The sequence below is a fragment of the Solanum pennellii genome, chromosome 1 (genome assembly GCF_001406875.1).
Source record: "Solanum pennellii chromosome 1, SPENNV200".
NCBI classification, from domain to species: domain Eukaryota; kingdom Viridiplantae; phylum Streptophyta; class Magnoliopsida; order Solanales; family Solanaceae; genus Solanum; species Solanum pennellii.
In genome coordinates, this window is record NC_028637.1 from 76,517,740 (window position 1) to 76,539,491 (window position 21,752).

The 21,752-nt window shown below is 36.4% G+C and overlaps 1 protein-coding gene and 1 long non-coding RNA gene across 2 annotated transcripts; both read right to left on the reverse strand.

Moving 5' to 3' along the window:
* Positions 1-922: 922 nt before the first annotated feature.
* On the reverse strand, positions 923-1,678 carry LOC107023283 (uncharacterized protein K02A2.6-like). The gene has a single exon (XM_015223930.1). The coding sequence runs from the start codon at positions 1,676-1,678 to the stop codon at positions 923-925; it is 756 nt and encodes a 251-aa protein (XP_015079416.1).
* Positions 1,679-3,669: 1,991 nt separating this feature from the next.
* On the reverse strand, positions 3,670-18,772 carry LOC107016237. Its single transcript, XR_001456438.2, has 3 exons — positions 18,571-18,772; positions 10,578-10,689; positions 3,670-4,057 (listed from the first exon to the last, which is right to left on the reverse strand). It is a non-coding gene; the product is annotated as an uncharacterized LOC107016237 (long non-coding RNA).
* Positions 18,773-21,752: the final 2,980 nt, after the last annotated feature.

Below are 21,752 nucleotides of genomic sequence, written 5' to 3' on the forward strand. Positions count from 1 at the left end.
AGGCTTTCAAAAGGTAGTATTTGAAAAAGATCACTGTCAGGTGTCGTGTCACGTCAAGCTTAGCGAACTTCTTTGAGACAGATGACTGATGTTTATCTATTTCTTTGCTACAAAGCATTAAAAGTCGTTCCAAACTTCTAATAAACCCATGTTGAAATTTTGAGGTCATTCTCAAATTTTTGTCTCGATTACATGTCGGTGGTCCAGTCACAGAATTTTTGGGATCTCTTCAAAAATTCTATCCCAGTTGTGAATCTCAAAGTAATTCCAGTCTTGATTTGTTGAGGAAAAATATTCTTCTTGAGAATTTTTGAGTCCCACTCAAAATTTTTATCCCAATTTCTATTATAAAGAAAAATAGAAATCTTATGGGAGATATGACCGAACCGTTGTGGAGCCTACGTATCATGTTTATGCAGGAATTAGGCCAAACGTAGTTCCCCCTCAAAGGTTAACAAAAGTAAGAAAATTACAAATTAATGGGCCGAGGCTGACATAGGCCGCCTACGTATCTTATTCTTGAGAATTCAGGTCGGACGTAGTTTGAATTTGAAGAAATATTAAGAGGGATAAAAGGGGTGACCGCGACCGACATGGGCTGCCTATGTATCTCATTCATGATAATTCAGGTCAGACGTAATTCATTACAAGAGGTATAGGGTTCTAAACAAAACAATTACTTGCTAATACAACAATTACAAGGAAATATCAAAAACAAAGATTGAAGTTTCACACATAATATCTCTTGACAACGTCTAAGTTGATCAGTTTCGGCCATTGGGTGTTATCCACCTTCAACAGGACGAAAGTACCTCTCGACAATACCTTGCGAACTAGGTAAGGTCCTTTTCAATTTAGTGCAAATTTCCCTTTGTACTCATCCTGATGAGGAAAATTGTGCTTAAGTACCAACTGACCAACTTCAAAAATTCTGGGCGTGAATCATTCTCTGTTGATACAGTTGACCATGACAAATAACAACAATTTTATTTTCCTTGATCAATGTTAACTGATCAATATCCTTACAGACCCATTCAGCGTTATTCAACTCATTATCTTGGATGATTTTCATGGACGGTATCTTAACTTCAGCGGGTATGAATGCTTTTGTTCCATATACTAACAATATGGAGTAGCTCCGATCGATGTTCTGACATCCGTTTAGTATCCTAACAAAGAATGGCAACATCTCGTCCAAACCTCGGTAATTGTCAATCATCTTTCTTATAATCTTCTTGATGTTCTTATTGGCAGCCTCTACAGCTCCATTCATTTGAGGACGATAAGCGGTTGAATTTAGATGAATAATCTTAAACTGCTCATGCATATCTCTCATCAAGTAACTATTGAGATTTGCACCATTATCAGTAATGATAGATTCTAGTACTATAAACCTGCATATCAGATTGTTCCAGACAAAATCAACTACAACTTTCTTGGTCATTGAGTTGTACGAAGCTGCTTCCACCATTTTGGTGAAGTAGTCAATGGAAACCAAAATGAATCGATGTTCGTTTGAGGCAACTGACTCTATTGGACCAATGACATCGATGCTCCAAGCTAAAAACGGCCAAGGTGAACTCATAACATTAAATTTGTGAGTTGGCACTTGAATCAAATCACCATTCACTGAACATTTATGACATTTCTGCACAAACTTGTAACGATAATGCTCCATATTCATCCAAAAATAACCAACTCAAAGTTCTTCCTTGCTAGAGTGAGTCCATTCATGTGTGTACCACAATCTCCAACATGTATTTGTTATTGAAGCTTTACAGCTTCAATGGCATTAACACATATCAGAAGACCAAATTTGGAGTCCTCCATAAAGTATTTCCTTACTTAGAAATAAATTGAGAGACATACGGCATATCTACTTCTTCTGGTTAAATGTTACATTCTCGGAATGAATACCGGTCTCTAAATAATTCCTTCTATGAAAATACCATGGCAGACAGTATGGTTCCACTTCAATATGTGAACAATGGACTAGATTCTCCTTTACATCTATATCCAAAGGATCGATATAATCAGTATATGGAAGTTTAATCATTGAGGTGATGGTGGCAAGAGCATCAGCCAACTCATTCTATTATTGGGAGTGTGTCTAAACTCAATCTTGCAGAATCTCTTGTACAATTTCTGTACGTATCGCACGTAACAGTGTGATCTTTAGGTTCTTCATAGCCCATTCTCCTTGAACCTGATGAATCAGCAAGTCTGAATAAAATTCAAGTCAATGGTCATTTTCAAACCAAGAATGCAAGCTTCCATATTTTTCCATATTATTGTGCAATCAAATCGAAGTTTGTCCGCTATAGGATAGTGCTAACCGGAATCTGATACTAAGACCGCTTCGATACCTCTCCCTTGGTGTCTTTTTGCTCCATCAAATAATACCCTCCAACCAAGGTATGCTTCAGAAATATCTTCACCTATAAATAATACCTCTTCATTGGGGAAATAAGTCGTGAGCGGTTCATACTACTCATCGTTAGGATTTCTGCAAGATGATTAGCCAAGGATGTGCTTTTATCGCCTTCTAGATCACATACAGAATATCAAATTCACTCAAAAACATTTGCCATTTAGCCAACTTTCTGTTCAGCATCGTCTTTTGGAAAATATACTTCAATCGGTCCATCCTAGAAGTGAGGTATGTGGTACAAGAAGACAAAAAACATATCAACTTTTGAGAAATCCAAGTCAAAGCACAACACATTGTCTCCAAAACAGTATAATGAACCTCGTATGGAGTGAATTACTTGCTCTGGTAATAAATGACTCAATCTTTCCTCCCTGTCTCGTCATGTTGACCAAGTACGCTCCCAAATGTGTTATCTGAGACTAACAAATATAGCAACAACAAACTCCTTTCTCGTGGAGAAACTAACATTGCTGGATTGGACAAATAATTCTAGATGACATCAAAAGCACTTTGAGATTCTTCGGTCCACTTTGTCAAATCATCATTATTCAATAACTTGAAGATAGGCTCACACAGCTCGCTGGATTGAGATATGAACCAACGAATGTAGTTCAACCTTCCCAAGAAACTCATCACTTCTTTCATCATCTTCGGAGGAGGTAACTCCTGAATTGCCTTAATTTTGGAAGAGTCCAGCTCAATGGCCCTTCTGCTAACTATAAACCTCAAGAGCTTGCCAGCTCGCACCCCAAAAGCAAATTTGGCGAGATTTAACTTTAAATTTTAGCGACGTAGGCAATCAATGAATTTCCTGAAATGAGTTATGTGGTTTGAACTCTCGCGGGATTTGATTATGACATCATCTACATTCAGATCATTCTCTTTGTGAACCATGTAAAGAAAGATGGTTGTGATAGCTCTCATATAAGTATCACCGATATTTTTGAGACCAAATGGAATCACTTTATAATGATATACACGCTAAGGCATAATGAAGGTTGTCTTCTCTATATCTTCTTCAACCCGCGTAACAATCTATAAACGATTGCATTTCATGCTTAGCACAATTATCAATTAGAATGTGAATGTTTGGAAATGGAACATTATCTTTTGGACATGCTTTGCTGAGATCTTGGTAATCAACACAATTTCTAATCTTTCCATCTTTCTTGGTGACCGAAACAAAAGTGGCCAACCAAGTCGGGTATTGCGTCACTTCAACTAATTAAGACTCAATATTCTTGGTAATCTATTTTTAAATCATTAAATTAACTTAGGCTTGAACTACCGAGTCTTTTGTTTTATTTGATTGATACCTGGATTAATCAACAATTTATAGGACACCACATTCGTAGTAAACCCTAGCATATTGATATAAATCAAGAAAAATACATCAATGTATTCACTAAGCAAACAAATCAGGTCTCTTCTTTGAGCTTCAGTCAGATGAACACTAATTTTGACCTCCTTGATGCACTCCTCATCTCCTAGATTCACAATCTCAGTTTCTTCCAAATTCGGCTTATGTTAATTCTCAAACTGCCGAAACTCTTCAGCAACATGTTTCGGTACCTCGTTTTCTTTGTCATATTCTTCACCTTCGTCATCACTTGCCTCTTTTTGTTCCTTAACCCCGTAACATGACATGACATTAGCAGATTTTAAATTAATATTACTGAAATCATAAACAGATAAAGTTAGGAAAGTAAATATAGCAAATAAGTAAATGAACAAAGTTTAAACAAAAGAGGCTTTCATTCAAATTGATAATCAAGTGCAAACTTTGGCATGGAGGTACAGTTTTGCAACTTCTCTCCTAGATCAGCATCGGGAATACAGAATGTCTCAACCTCATCCTCCATGATTGCGTCGACTTCTTTGTCCAATGCTTGACCACCACTCTCATTCTTCATCTCTGCTTCATTAACCGTGGGGATGTACCTCAAACCAAACATCGCTCTTTGGGAGGGAATTTGGATAGGCTCAACAACTCCTTTGAAATTCCTTCCCAATCAAAGCTTGATTTGAATATGTTCTTAATCATCACAATAGCGATCATTTTGTACACAGTAGGCATGGGTGGCTACGGAGCCAAATCATCACCAGTGGCATTTACCACCTTCACTGTTAGCACCCTCAGAAAATCTCATCGACAATTGGTGCATACCCACTAGAATGCATTTATACTGTAAATAACCAACTCTTGCTCCTTCTAGACAAATTTCATTAGTTGGTGAAGGGTAGAAGGCACAACCCCATCCATGTGGATGAACGGCCTCCCCAAAAGTAAGTTATAACTAGTGTTGATGTCCAACACCTGGAACTCCACGCTGAACTATGCAGGACCCATCTACATATTCAAGTTTACTGCCCCCAATGTATCACTTTGCACCCCATCTAAAGCTTTCACATTGACATGATTCTGTTAAAGCTTTCCCAAGTCAAATCTTAGCTGTCTCAGAATCGAGAGTGGGCAAATATTGAGACACGATCCATCATCTACCAAGACGTGGTTTATAACCGTATCTCAATACCCAATGGTTACATGCAGAGCTTTGTTGTGCATATTTCTTTCAAAGGAAAGCTCTTAATCACAGAAATTGATTGGATGTCCTCAGATGACCTGGTTGATCATTGGTTAATCAAGGTTTGCCTATGTGACTGCGAACTCATCAACAGGGCCCATACAAAGATGTGAGCCTAAGTCTTTTCTAGATACTTCATAATTGAATAATCCTTTGGCTACATTTTCCTCCAAAACTCTTCAGCCTCAGCCTTACTTATCGGTCTCTTCGTTTTGTCCTTCTTTTGTGCGCCTTGAGCCAACTCTTCCGGCGTGTAGAATCTACAGAACCTACTTATACCTTGAGTTGAAGTAGTTCTAATCACAAGTCTTGGTCGGGCATGAGTTTCTATTGGCACTAGGCAACAACCTTCTCGGGTGTCAGAATCACAAACTCATTCTTCTCTCTGATGCTTAATGAAGCTACAAACCTTTCAAGTTTGTCATGAGCGATAGAAACAATCGCCTTAGTCACGCACCAATAATCATCTCTCTCTATCATATTGATAGTGACAGCCCCATGGTTCGGAAAAGGATTACTATTGACGTTTGGCGCAACTGGCTGGAGAGAGACCACTTTATTGTCAATCAGGTCTTGGATCTTATGCTTAAGGTTAATACAATCCTTGGCATCATGTCCAATACTGTTGGAGTGATACGTGCATTTCTGATTAGGTCTGTAAAACCTGGAGCTGGTGTCCACCGGCTTAGGCTCCACTAGATGAATATATCCTGCTGCAGTCAATCACTCGAATAACTTTGTTTGGCTTTCGACGAGCGAAGTAAAAATTTTGTCGAGTTTTTTCTCAAATTTCGGATGAGGGGGATCTTAGTTTCCTTTTTGAGGGGGTGGAATCTATAGATAATTTAGGGCAGTAGAATGGGGGGCTTGATATCTTGGATATGGGATAGTTTGGTGATTTGGCGACGGAGCTTGGTAGTTCGGGGGGGATATTTTGGTAAACTGGAGATAAGGCTTGATATATTAGGGGAGGCATTTGGTAATTTGCCTGAACGTTGTCATAATTGGGATAAACATTTTGATAGTGATGAAATGTAGTTGGTAAATCGGAGGCGACTTTTGGTAAATAGGAGATGGAGTTTGATAGGTGGGAATGGGAGTATTTTGGTAAGTGGGAGGAGGGGCATTTTGGTAACTGGGGAAGGGGTAATTTGATAATCAGCTTGTGCATAAAAATCAAGGTATGAACTCTGTGAAAGTCAAGAACGACCTTAGTATGACGAGGATCTCCTTGGGGTCTTCTTCCCCTCGTAAGAGATAGCGGACACATCTTCTCTTTTCTTTTTAAAAAAACTCGATGATCCAGGTGATGCAGGAACATAAGCAATATTCCTCATTCTCAATCCATCTTCGATAGTCTCACCTACTTTGACTATTTCAGCAAACATTGCTCCAATGAGAAATATAATTTTGTCATAATATTTGGGTTCCTGAACCCGCTTAAACACTTCCATGATTTCCTTTTCCGACATAGGAGGGAGAAATCAAGTGGCCTCTTTTCTCCACCTATATGCGAACTCTCTGTAGTATTTATTGGATTTTTGTTTCATCCTTACTAAAGAATGACGATCTGGGACAATCTCCACGTTACAAGCAAATCGTTCAGTGAAATCCTTAGGCAGGGCATTCTAGCTAGGCCACTGCCTTGTTTCATGAGAGGTACACCACTCTAGAGCCTCTCCCCTCAGACTTTGGGAAAAGAGTCCCATCAGTACAACTTTATGTCTCCCAATTCCCACAAGCAAGTCACAGTAGAACCTTAGGTGCACTAAGGGGTTCTGTATCCCTCCACAAACATCAAATTTTGGAACCTTGAACCCTTTCGAGAGGTCCAAATATGAGTAAATGCATAAATCCTCATAGCTCAATCCGGCGACCTCAAGAATACATTACATCTCTTTCATTGCCGTACGAATATCTTCTTTGAAGTCTACCTTTGCAGTCTCTTCCTTTAACTTTCAATCTCTTTCTTACTCTTCATGGTGATCGAGCTCAGAACCGTTAGCATCATGCTCACTGGGAACAGGGATTTGGATAGTGATTTTTTGGGGTAGAAGTGGAGCGACGGAGGGACTCGGGGCATTTTGGGTGGTTTGGTAATTTTGAAGGAATATTTGGGGATTGGTGTATTTATTTTGGTGATGGAGGGACGTTTGGAGGTTGTATATGTTTTGGTTTTATAGGGGTGTACCAGCTTGGTGGGTGGCATTTTGAGGGGGAGGGGGTATTTGATGAGGGTGGGCTTTGATAGGAAGAGGAGGTATACTGAAGATTCTGAATGGTTAGGTCAACGATCTAAAGATTCTGAGAAGGAGTAGAAAGTAGGTTCTGAGCTTGTTCCACATTTGAAGAAGAAATTACTACAGAGGCCATCCATCTTTCGAAGCATTAACAGCAAAACCCGGTGGAGGCAGATCTTGTCTCCTTTGCATCTCAATCCTCATCTCGGCAATCAGCTACATGATTAGTTCATTTTGATCGGTGATAGCGGGTTGACCCACCATGCCATCAGTAAAACTGATTTCTTTGTTTTTATCACATGTTGTTGCTTTTTCCTTATGTGAACCTTCATCGGGAAATGAATCTATGGGGCCTTTAGATCTAATGAAATAGGGATGATCAGTCAGCTTTGTCGACACAGACAAGTTTTGAGTACTTATGGAAGGAAAATAACTCAAAGGCAAATTTATTAGTTTGAATTCAGAATACACGATTCAAAATGGCATATTTATTTGTTTGAATTCAGAATACACAATGCAAGATATCACATATAGAGCATGTAAACACAGAAATTTGCTTTGTTTGAGGACTTGCTAACCCACAAGTAATGGGGGACTGCTTTTTGAATAACCAGAAATTTGCTTGTTTTAATTTGAGACTATCTTAGAAAGGTTAAATCACGTTAAGTTATGGTTTTCTTGTTGCATCTCTTTCGGCATCCGTTGATTTAGATCTCACATCTCCTTATAGAATGAAAGGGGGAGAATAAATTTTTTTAAAGATAGGGGCCGGGCCTTGAAAGGCTGCCTACGCATTTCACAAGGAGAATACAAGTCCTACGTAGTTCGAGTTCAAAAGGAAAGACTTATTTTCATTCATTCATTCTCCACTATTACTAGGAAATTGAAAAACAAACCATAAAGCTTCTAAAGATAAATGTGACTCCATCTCAACTATTCTTCTCCTTGTTGTTGCATTAGTCGTAGAGGACAACCTCAAGTTGAATCTTTCTCATGTTAAACGAGGGATTCCACGTCGTGGTGAAATTCAAGACATTTTTTAATGCTATGATCAGTGGCCTGGTGGTAAAGGAAATGTTTCCAAACTTTACTTCCAAGGGAATATAATACACCCATATCTTTATGGAGACCCCCTTTTGAACAAACTACAAGTAGACCTCCAGCATTGTTTTCTTGAAAGGCGTGAAGGAGCAACGATAGAAATCAGTCTTCTAAGTGATCGGCATATAAAACCTTGGTTATCACACGCAATATTTTGGTATTTGACCATTTGAAACTTAAGACTTTGGGACTTTTGGTAGGACAATTTTGGGATAGTGACTTACATTTTGTAGATATTTTTTGGAGATTTTGAAATGGAGTGGGTCAAAATATCCGCATTCAAAGTAATAATATCACATAAACAATTAAAGCATACAAGTGGCTAACGCGTGTGCTAAACAAGTAGGGGGGGACCATTTTGTGCCAAGGGTAGGCCTAGCGCATTTGTAAGAAGTATTGTAGATTTGAACCATTTAGTTACCCCCTCCCCCCAAGTAAATTTCGCATATAATAAATAATGTTTAAAAGGGGGAAATCAAACATGGGAAATAGGGGACAATTGAAAAGAAATGGACCACAAAAGGTCATTTGAAAGCGTAAGCGTATCGATATACAAGAAAGGAAAGCCCACACAAGGGCTAATAAAGATAGAAATACATATAGAAAAACCTACACAGGGGCGAAATCCACTACGCGGTCCTTGATGGCCCTACTTCTTTGCTTCTTTCCTGTGTCTTGTGTTGCTGAAAAGTGTACAGTAGCATCAACAGGTAACCCTCGCTTAGGCGTCATTTTTCTTCCCTATCTAGGTATTGCATCTCATCAAAATTATCTTCAACCCATAAGTCAGGATCATCAAAATTGTGCCTTAATCTTTCCAATTCATGAGTTTTATTCTCGAGAGCACATTGATTTTAGAGAAATTTGGCGTGCATTTCTTGAGCTTCCCATTTTTACTCTCTTAGCTCGGTCACAACTTTGGCCTCTTTGTCTTCCATGCTACGGCAACTATTTGGGACTGGAGGGAGATACTTTGTATATCATTTATCAACCAAATCTTGTAAGCTTCATCATATTTGGTGTCAAATCAATCTAGAGCAACGGTGTCTTTGTTCATTCGTGAGTCCCTTTTCCACTCCCTTGGCATTCTCGTAGCATCATCCACTTTATCGTCCCTAATGTCATACACGTAGATACGGTAGTATGCCTCTCGAGGCGTGACTTGCTTTCTCCCAAACTGTTTAGGACTCGGAAGAGTGAGTAAGAACGGATTCCCTGAATACCTCGTAGTTGAAGCACGAGTTGTTTGTGGCCCCCTAAAATGACATCCTTTGAGATGAAGCGATCGAGCATCCATTGGTTATCTTCTTCCCTTAAAGATGTGAACCCATCTTCCTCTAGTCTTTCGGTTCTCCAGATTATCCCAAAACAGCATATCATTCAAATACCTAAGGGTGTTTATATCATCGAGGATATGCAGTTGTTGAGTTCCATGTTCCCTCACCAAATGGCTTACTATTCACCATTAGAGGAGTAGGTTAGGGATTAAGATTTCTTCTTGTTTACTTACTCTTCTTTTCAACCCTGTACCAACTATGTCAATGTCGTTCCGAATTTCCTCAACTATCTGGGTAATTTCCACGGTTCCAAATCAAAACTCCATTTTTTTGTTGTGTCAATAGCATGTGAGGACTTGAATCATCTCGGGTCAACCAACCATGTTGAGTAGTTTGGTTAGAGCCCCTACATATTTGTTATAGGTTCTTATGTGATCCCCATCAAGGTCATTATACCACATCTTGAGCAATACGGGGGCTTCCACAACCAATACGGGGGCTTCCACAACCATGTCAAAACAAAACTCAGTTAAGCGTCCCCACCCAAAATTAGGTTTCCACACATACATCTTTCAAATGCCAAACAACATGATATGTCTTAGGTCAGAGACCTTGGACATGATTTTGGCAGTTTAACTAAAGATTAACATATATATGTTTGATCTTGTATTGAAAAATTAATGCAGGTGCTCAAGCACCCTTGGGTATAACAGGTGATGGATCGGATGCCTTCACCAAGTCAAGTCTCCAACCCAACACCACTATCTACACTAACAATTGTCTATTCCCTAATTTTACAAAATTAATACAAGTTAGCAGCAACAACATGCAACTTAAACATTGTTAATTTCAACTTAATTCTTATTTAATTCAATTAATATTAATGTTATAATTGTAGGATTTCCACCTATTCAATATATATACATATATATTAAAGACTAACCTTTTACTATTTCCGTCTTGCACATGAAGTATGAGGCAGCCACCCTCTTCTCGATCGTTTGGGGATATTTGCCGATGCAGATTGATTTCCTCTTTCCCTCTTTTCTTTTATTCTACAAATTATTTACCATCCTAATTATTTAAAGTCTAATTATAAAAGTGGTTAAAGTGACCTACTATTAATTTTAATGTTATCCTCTCTAACCATCAACTAAATTAATTATTAGAACTACCCTACTAATTTTATAATTATAATTACGAATAGTCCAAAATACCCATTTAAAATATATCAAAAAGTATCTTACGAAATAAAATCTCTAGTACTCAAAACGATCAAACAAATCATTATATTATGAATGAGGAGTTTTCCGTTACGGGTAGAGTAAGAGTTGCAAGTCAAGATGAGTTAGAGTATACCTTATCTAGAAAGGGGTTATGATGATGTGTCATTGTGTTAGTATTGACCAACAAGAGTATTCATGAGGTAAATCGTTTTATCATCACTATAACTCTTATATGATAGTTTTCAGTTGGAGAAACTTCCACAGAAGTTATTGTATTCTTATATACATCAGTTAATTGTATTTTTCATATACATTTCAGAGTTCTGTTGTATCCTTGTTATATACAAAGTTGACATTATATTTTTAAACAGTTGTTCTTTATATTGCACTTGTTTTAAACTACGAGTTCAATTAAATATCAAGAGTTGAGTATTTCGAGTTGAATACCTTAAGTTGAGTATCTTGAGTTGATTTGTGTTTCATTGAGTCGAGTACCATATATTTGAAGTTGAGTATTGAATCTTTGAATGAGTATCTAATCTCTGAGTTGAGTATTTTATCCTTGAGTAATTCTGAGTAGAGTAAGTTGAGTAGTTTTGAGTATTCTTGAGTACTCGTTGAGTTGAGTAAGTTTGAAAAGAGATAAGTATGTTCCATTTTTATCAAGTTCAAGATTATGCTATGCTTTAGAATTCTCCTTACATGTTCATACATTCCACGTACTGAGTCATTTGGCATGCATCTTTTGATTATGCAGATATGTATTCATGATCCTCAACAGAAGCTTCATTGATACATCCAAGAGTTCGAGTTAGCTATGGTGAGTCTCCTTTCTTCCGGAGAATTTTATTTAGTTTTTAGTTTAGTCAAGATGTCGTGGGTCTCATCCCAACAATCATCCTTGTCATTTAAAGGCTTCATAGATAGTCAATATAGTTGAGAAATTTGTATTATTAATTTATTTTATTAAATATTTTAAAATTTTAAGTTGCCTATTTTATGGCGAGTTCAATAATTTATGTTTATTCATAGTTTTTGTTTCATTTAAAGCTTTGTATTTTGGTTTCATGAAAGTTAGTCTTCTGTTTGTAGTCATCCAGGATGAGGGTTCGCTTGGATAACAGTAATGGTTCTTGAGTGCCGGCCACGTCCAAGATTTAGGGTCGTGTCGTGACAAACCGCTAGAGGTTGTCACTAGTATGATTCAAGTCTTTGACTTTACTGTTTATGTCTTGCTAGATCTAGGAGAGTGTTTATATTTTGTAGCTCCATATGTTGCTATGAACTTTGATATTATTCCTGAGCAACTTAGTGAACCATTTAGTGAATCTACACATGTTGGTGAGTTCATTCTAGCAGAGAGAGTCTATCGTGATTGTCCTATTTCCGTCAATCGCAAGAGTACGATGGCTGATTTGATTGCCTTAGACATGGTAGATTTTGATGTCATTCTTGGTATGAACTAGGTTCATGCATGTTATGCCTCAGTTGATTGTAGAACTTGAATAGTAAAGTTTCAGTTTCTAAATGACCCAATTTTAGAGTGGAAAAGCAGTTCAACAGTGTCTAAGGATCGTTTCATTTCGTACCTTAAGGCAAGGAAGTTAGTTTCTAAGGGGTATGTCTATCACTTGGTCCGAGTTAATGACTCTAGTGTTGAGATACCTCATATTCAGTCAGTTCCAGTAGTAAAAGAGTCCCTCCTGAGAGAGCGATAGACTTTGGTATACATATTCTTCCATATACTAGTCTTATATCAATTCCGCCATACAAAATTACACCAGCAGAGTTGAAGCTTAAAGTACAGTAAAGAGATCTTTTCCATATGGACTTCATTTGACCAAGTGTCTCACCTTGGGGCGCTTTGCTCTTGTTTGTGAGAAACAAAGATGGTTCCCTTAGGATGTGTATAAATGACCATAAGTTGAACAAGATTACCATTAAGAAAAAGTATCCTCTTCCAAGGATCGATGATTTATTTGATCAACTTCAGGTGCTTCTTGTTTCTCAAAAATGACATCAAATCAGGCTACCATGAATGTGATATTCCAAAGACAGCCTTCAGAACCTGTTATGGTCATTAAGAGCTTTTGGTTATGTCATTTGGTTTGACAATTGCACCTGAAACATTTATGGACCTTATGAATAAAGTATTCAAACCTTATTTAGATATGTTTCTTATTGTCTTCATTGATGATATACTAGTATATTCAGCAATGAAGAAGATCATTCTAGTCACCTCAAAATAGTCCTTTGGACTTTGAAAGATATAGAGTTGTATGCCAAGATCTATAAATGTGAGTTTTGGCTGGACTTTGTGGCGTTCTTGGCCACCTAGTTTTCGATGATGGAATCAGAGTTTATACCCAAAAGGTAGAAGCAGTTTAGAGATGGCCTAGACCTATATCTCAAAATGATATTAGGAGTATTTTGGGTTTGGCTGGCTAATATAGAAGGTCCGTTGAGGGCTTTTTGTATATTTCATCTCCTTTGACCAAGTTGACTCCAAACACAGTTAAGTTTCAATGGTCCGAAGATTGTGTGAAAGCTTTCAAGAATTGAAAAAAAGGTTGAGTACTGCCCCAGTTTTGACCTTATCAGAAGGTACTCAAGGTTTTATGGTGTACTGTTATTCATCTAGAGTGGGTTGGGTTGTGTATTAATGCAGAATGGCAAAGTTAAAGCTTATGCCTCGAGATAGTTGAAAGTTCATGGAAAGAATTATCCAACCCATGACTTGGAGTTGGTTGCGGTAGTATTCTCCTTGAATATATGTGTCACTACTTTTATGGTGTTCATGTTGATGTATTCACTGACCACAAGATCCTACAATATGTGTTTACTCAGGGGGAGCTTAATCTCACACAGAAGAGGTGGTTAGAATTGCTCAAAGATTATGATATGAGTATTCTTTACCACCCAGGTAAGGATAATGTTATTGTTGATGCATTAAGCAGGTTGTCTATGGGTAGTACCACCCATCTTAAGAAAGAAAAGAAAGAACTAGACAAAGATGTGCATAGACTGGCACTCTTAGAAGTCTGGCTCATGGATTCTGCAGAAGGAGGAATAGTCGTGATGAATGGTGTTGAGTCTTTATTAGTGTCAGAAGTAAAAGGCAAGCAAGACCAAGATCTCATTTTGCTTGAATTGAATGCAAATGTTCAAAATCAAAAGGTATTAGCTTTTGAAACAAAGGAGGATGGTGTATTAAGATATCAAGGTAGACTGTTTGTACCAATGATGGATTGAGTCCAAGAGAGAATCATGGAGGAAACTGATATCTCCAAATATTCCATTCATTCGAGTTCCACAAAAATGTATCATGACTTGACGAAAGTATCTTGGTGGAATGGTATGAAGAAGGGCATTGTGGAGTTTGTTGCTAAGTGCCCAAATTTCCAACAAGTTAAAGTAGAGCACCAAAGGCCCGTTGGGAGATGAGTAATATAGATTTTCTCACAGGCTTACCAAGGTCTCATAGGCAGCATGATTCTATTTGGGTGATTGTCGACAAAAAATGACAAAACTGGCCCACTTTTTGCCAGTAAAGACTACTCATTCAGCAGAAAATTGTGCTAAGTTGTATATTCAATAGATGTTAAGACTTCATGGTGTTTCGGTATCCACTATTTCAGATAGAGGTGCTACTTTACTGAAAAGTTCTGGAAATCTTTTTAGAAAAGCTTGCGTTCAAAGATGAACTTAAGTACTACCTTTCTTCCTTAGACAGATGGGCAAGCGGAGTGCACTATTCATACTTTAGAGGATATGTTGAGGGAATGTGTGATTGATTTCAAAGGGAATTGGGATGATAATTTATCTCTAATTGAGTTTTCCTACAGTAATAGTTACCACTCTAGCATCCATATGGCTCCATATAAAGCTCTTTATGGAAGAAGATGCGGATCTTATATTGGATGGTTTGAAGTTAGTGAAGCAGGGTTGATAGGACCATATTTAGTTCACCAAGCTATGGAGAAGGTAAAGGGATTCAAGAGAGGTTGGGGACGGCACAGAGTCGTCAAAAATCCTACACGGATGTTAGGAGAAGAGCATTTGAGTTCGAAGTAGATAATTGGGTTTACTTGAAAGTTTCACCCATGAAGAGTGTTATGAGGTTTGTTAAGAAGGGGAAGTTGAGTCCTCTATATATTGGACCTTATAGAATATCCAATAGAATTGGAAATGTAGCTTATAAGTTGGAGCTACCACAAGAGTTAGCAGCGGTTCATCTGGTATTTCATGTCTCCATGTTGAAAAAATGCATGGGCGATCCTTCTTTGATCATACAAATTGAAAATATTGGGATCAATGATGAGTTGTCTTATCAGGAGATTCATGTGCAAATTCTATATTTCCAAGTTCGCAAGTTGAGAACAAAGAAAGTTGTGTCAATAAAAGTACTTTGGAGGAACCAATTTGTTGAAGAAGCTATTTATGAGGCTGAAGAGGATATGAAGAAGAGATATCCACATCTCTTTGAATCCAGAGAAAATGCAGACCAAGTTACTAATTTTCTTCTTAGTACTATCGAAATTATGGGTAAGCATGTTGTTTGTTTGCAATTGCTTGTTGGGTGTTTGAACTTGATATTACTACCCTTAGCATAGTAAGAATAACCTAATTCCAGGACGAATGTTCCAAGGGGGAGATATTGTAATATCTCGCAACTAGAAAGAACTAGAAGGAATTCTAATGTGTGGAAATAGTTACTTTTCGAAAGAATAAGCAAATCTGAAAATTTTTAAGTAAGTTAAAAGTGAGTTTTCGTCAACTTAAAACGATCATAACTCCTAGATCATGATGATCTAGGTTTAGTTCAATATATGGTTGGAAATATCTTGGAGTGATCTTAGCCGCCAAGTTTGCATGATTCCGAGTTTAAATGATGAGTAATGCCTTACGGAAGTTGGACTATTGGATTGAGAAAAGTTGTATACGAATTCGGGAAGGGAAAATTAGTATTTTCCTTACCTAATTTTATTAATTTGTTTTTAGGATTTATTGGGGTAAAACAAGACTTTGTTCAGTTTAAAAAAGTTAAGAGTTCACTCTAGGGCTTGGAAAAAGGAGAAATGAGAAGAGAAATCAAGAAATCACCAAGAAACTTTCAAACTCTGAGTGTGGACTTCGTCGGGGGTGATTCCTAAAAAAACGTTATGTGAGTCTTCGATAAAGTTGGGTTCATTCACCCACGTGCAAAGCATGTTTGGTTTAGTTTGAAATAGTTCTAAAACGATTGGAAATTGAATGTTTTTGGTGGTTGTTCTTGAATTGCTTTCGTTCTTGAACATACGTTGAGATTTAGGAATTTTCCAATGTAGAAGTGTTGTTTATTGAGTTCATTGGGTTAGATCCTTGTATATATAATGTGGGTACATGAATCTAAAGTGAATTTGAGAAAAAAAAATGAAGTAAAACGATTTAAGATTTTTAAAAAAAAGGGGGGAAATTCTTCATGCTTAGTGGGGGAAAGGCTGGTGCGATGCTCCCCCGTAGTGCCAGGCAGGTTGGGGAGGCGCACCAGCAATGCACTAGAAATTACTCTCGCTAAAGTAAGTCTAGCGCGATGGGCCCCGGATGCACCCAAATTGGCATTTTTTCACCTAGTTTTCAGCATTCAGTCCATCTAAGCCTATCTAAAATGTATTAACACTTTCTAATGATTTTAATTACTCTTACTTCTAAACATATAGAAATCATCAAGAAACATAAATTACAAATTTGAATCCATAAATTCAAAAATCAAGGATTAGTTAAGAGTCAAGTCGAGAGAAAATAAGATCAAAGTCAACAGAAGTCAACAGTAAAGTAAGAGAAGTTCATTTCAAGTTTTCGTAAGCTTTTTACGAACGTTTTAACTTTATTATACGACTTAAGTTTGAGATCAATTCAGAAAAAAGTTAAAGTTTTTTTTGTTCAAAGAAATGTATGGGGACTAAGTATTCCTAAAGAAGTATAAAAATGTTTTCACATTTAAATATCAATGGAAACTGAGATTTACAAAGAACTTTCGAGCTAGATTTCTAAAAAGAGTAATAGCTTTCTAAATGAAGAAAGCAGGAAAACTGAGATTTCCAAGATAGCCTATGCGTTAAGTTTTTGAGCACTTATCTCAAAATATAAGAGCTAGTATATTTTGGGAGTAGTATTGAGCACTGAATTGGAGACGAGCATCGTTTCAGATATATTACGTCTCCAAAATCATGTAGCCACCATGGGTAGAAAAGGGTTATGCTTTTTAGATGAACCTTTGCACGGTAGACTAGTGCATCCATTAGGCAGTTCAGGTCTTATACCTTTGGCGGGTTATAGGATGTGTTGGTAGTGTGAGATAGCTCGATGTATCATCACTATAGCTCTTAGGTGATGGTTGCGGTAAGAGAAACTCCCATAGCAGTTATTGTATTCTTGTGTGCATCAGGTTATTGTATTTTTATATACATTTCAGAGCTATGTTATATCCTTGCATATACATAGAGTTGACATCATGTTTTAAACAACTTTTTTTATCATATTTCATGTCACACCCTCTCTTTTTTTCTCAAAAACTAATTTAATGATTTGAAAGAAAAGAGTATTTCCAATTGAAGTGACATTTTGAAAAGATATTATTTTTATTTTTTCAGAGTCGCCACTTGTAATTGAGTTTTAGTGTTTCAAGTCACCTTATTTGAATCCCTAATCAAAAGGAAATCTGACTCTATTTTTTATTGGTTTGCGAACTAGAAATTCGGGTAAAGGATTTCTATTGACCGAAAGAAAGGTGTTAGGTACGCCTCGAATCCCGTGGTTCTAGCACGGTCACTTTATTGACTTTAGTATGACTTGACTTAATTTTTTGAATATTATATTATTTGATTAATAAAAAATATTATTTACCCTCGGATTTATTTTAATCTTATTCGAAACTGTCTTAATAATTTTTAATATTTGTCTTATTTTCTGTATGTGTCCAATAATTTGAAAGTTCAAAATTTGTATTTTTTCTTTTCCTTTCTTTTTTTTAAATTTTTCTTTTTGTGTGTATTTGTATTTTTTTTATTATGTATCGAATATATAATTGTATCTAATTGTTAGAATTATGATTTATTTAGGAGTTAGATTTTTAGAGTTAGAGTCATTTTAGGATTGTTTTTTATTAGTTAGATTTACAATAGGAAATAATTTTTTATGAAATTTATAATTACTTTTAACTAGAAAATCTAAAAATATTAGGACTGTTTTTTTGGAAGATTTTTGTTTTTAATATCTTTCTTTTCTTTTTTCTTCTCTTTTCTTTTCTTTTGTCTCAACTTTCACCTTTTTTTTACCATTTTGCTTTTTTTATACGTTTTATTTTTAGATATTTTATATTTTTCATTCTGTTTTCTTTTCTTTTTTATTTTTTTATTTTTTTTACGCTTTAGTTTTTTTTATAAAAAAAAAAAAGTGAAACTTAAACAAAATAAAGTTCATGACTATCCACACATAGTATATCAAGAAAATTTAACCTTTAAGCATGCAAGACATAATCATGTATTCTACCATTGTTGCACTATAGTTGACGAAATAAAATATCTTGATTAATATAATTGGTATTATAACATCAAAGAAATATCAAGGGGTTTCAATATACTGGATTTGAACAATTTCAATATATGGAATTCAATTCTTGCACAATAATGACATAAAATTATACAAAAATATAATACAAATAAATGTTACCTCTTGTAAGAATTAATTCACGAGAAGAAAGGACTAACAATCATAAGCTACGAACTTGAAACCGCGAAAACAAACTTGAAGACTCAAACTTTTTTTGTGAATCAGAAAAATATATATATTAAGAGGACGAATATTATATGTTATAAGCGTGGAGGAGTAAGTTTCTGAATCTTTTTTTTCTTTTGCCTCTCTTATATGATTAGGTTATTGTCTATAAATAGGACAAAAAAAATTTTACGTGTGTTTGTGGGTCTCCTTTAGGTTATTGACTTTTTCTTCCTATATTCATGTGAAATGGGTAATGTGATAGAGTTTTGAGGAAGTAGGAGTGTGGAATGTTGAGGAAAACGTGAGGAAGTAGGAGTATAATTTGCTAATAATTTCTTTTTCCTTATTTTTTCTTTTTCCGTTTGAACAAGTCAAAACATTTTCCTTTTTTCTTATTCTTTTCTATTTCCATCTTACTATGTTTCTTTTTCTTTTTCTTTTTTTTCTCTTCTGTTCCGTTCTTCGCTTTTTCCTTATCTTCTTTTTTACCTTTAGTTTTTTCCTTTGGATTAAATAGTTTTATTTTAATTATAAATAATAAACTATCAATTAGTTATTTGAATTAACAAAGATCTAAGAAAAAGTCAAATATCTATAAAAACAATTAAATAATACGCTTAAAAAATTTAACAATATAGATTTTTCACCTTTTATTTCTTTTAAACAATCAAAAAATAAAACTTACCTTAAGAAGTGATTTTTTATCCTTGTTTTCAAATTTTTAAACATAAACTTAATAAAATAAGCGAAAAGTTAAAATATTTAATATAAATATATATTATTATTTTTTTATAAAATGTTTTGGCTCTAAAAATGGGGTAAAATTTTAGGTTCAGTCAAAATTACGTGTCTACATTGCATTTGTTTTAAAATATTTTATAATTAAATGAATTAGTAAGTATTCATGAGTTTAGCAGAGCGAAGGTAAGTGTTTCTCTCAGAATCTCTTTTAAGCCTATGTTGTTTAGCATTCCAACTCACATACTCGTACATTCAATGTACAGATGCTAGTTAGCCTGCATCGTATTATGATGCAGACGCAAGTAACGAGGATCGACATCCAGCGCATCGTTGATCCAATTGAGCACTCCATAGTCAATTGATGATCCTTCTTTCATTTCATAGGACTCTTTTACTTGCTTTCCAATTTAGATCATTAGAATTTTGTGGGGTTTGTCCCAACATCCATCTTAGTTATGTTAGAGACTTCATAGACACTCAGATGTTAGTCATTTGAGTCTTTTCTTTATTATTTCTGTTACTTAAGACTTGGGTTTGCCATTTTTGGCCATATTGAATGTTTAATACTTAAAACATTCTTAGTTATTACATTTTCAGTTTAGTTAGTTTCATTGATTTGATAGATATGAGTATTGTCTTCCGCTAAGTAAGTAAGCCTAGTCAAGGGTTAGCTTGGGCCCAACAATGGTCATCGAGTGTCAGTCCCGCCCAGGGTGTAGGCTTGGAGCGTGACACTAATCACCTCTGGGTCGCGAAAAATTTGATATCAGAGCCCTAGGTTCATTAATCTCAATGTATCAAAATGAGTGAGTCTTGCAGAACAGTATGGAGACGTCTGTGCTTTGCTTTGAGAGGCTATAAAACTTTAGGAAATTTCTGTATTTTCTTTTGTCTCCTTTCGTGCTATTACTTGGTTCAAATCAGTATCTAGTAATTCGAATTGGTATCTAATATCATCCACTCTTATGTCTTTAGATGGTTAACACTAGGATCTACAACATCAAGCCCGTAGCTCTCGTCGATGCGCCAATTGAGGAATCTACAACAATACCTCGCGACCGAGGAAGGGGTAGAAGACAAGTAAGGGGAAGATCCCAAAGAAAGGTAACAACTTCTAGGGATGGAGCTCCGATTGTGAATGCTCCCAGAAATGAGAATCCTCATGCGCATCATGAAGAGATAAAGAAGAATGTTGAGGTTGACAATGACGAGGTTGTTGGAACAGAAGAAGATGTGTAGGCTAAGACTACTTGTACTTCTCCCTTAGATGTAGTGTTAGCTCAACATATTATGTTGTTCCTAAAAGGATTAGTTATCCTGGAGTTCTTCCCTCAGTTCAAGCAATTCAAGCTCCCGCCTATCCTCTATTTTTATAATTGTCCCCAAGGTGGGTGTAACTGTAGGCATTGATGCTTTCTTCCATCCTTTGTTGGGTCCTGTTATGAATGGTAATGAAACTGAGATGTCGACTAAGTTTTTGAAATTAAAATTGCATGTGTTCTATGGGTCCGAGAGAGAAGACGTTTATAAGTTCATCCTAGATTGTTATGAGAGGCTTCATAAGTTGGAATTTTCCATAAACATGGAGTATAATTTGTGACCTTCCAATTTCAAGGTGAGGATAAGTATTGGTGGAAAGCTTATGTGGAATATAGTTCTTCAATTTACCTCCACTCACTTGGACTCGGTTTCATGCTCTATTTTTGGAGAAACATATGCCCCGGACATTGAGAGATCATAAAAAGGATGAGTTTACGGCTTTTGAGCAAGGTGGTACGTTTGTGGCTGCTTATGAGGCTAAGTTTCATGTCTAGCCTAGATATGCTACGTAATTGGTGACTAATGAGAAAACGAGGATCTAAATATTTGATATGGGACTAAATTTTGAGTTGCATGTATTGTCTATTCATATGACCTCTATAAGTAAAAATTTCAATGAGGTGACAGATTTTGTGAAGAAAGTGAAGGGGGTAAGGTGAGAAATTAGGCTAAGGCATTCGGGTAACTTTAAGGGTTCTTACTCATGAGTTTCAGGGAGGCTGACACTTGCACTCGGCCAATTCAGTCTGATATGTTCGCTTCTAAAGGTAATTACTAAGGAAATCCACCTCAGAATTTGATTCATGATAGCCATGGAGCCACACCTTCGGCGGGCAACAGGCCATCATTTGATCGCACTTGTTATAACCGTGGAGAATCTAGGCATATGAGGAGAGATTGTCCTACCCGCGCATGATGGATTCTGCACAAAAGCATTCTAGAGCGGTGTACCCACGGAAAATGGTAATAATGGTCGAGGACGTCCAAAAGGTGGGCGAGAAGGAAATCAAAGAGGTCATGGAAACCGTAGAAATGGTAACAGAGACAGAGGTACAGTGCATCCAGGCAGGGAA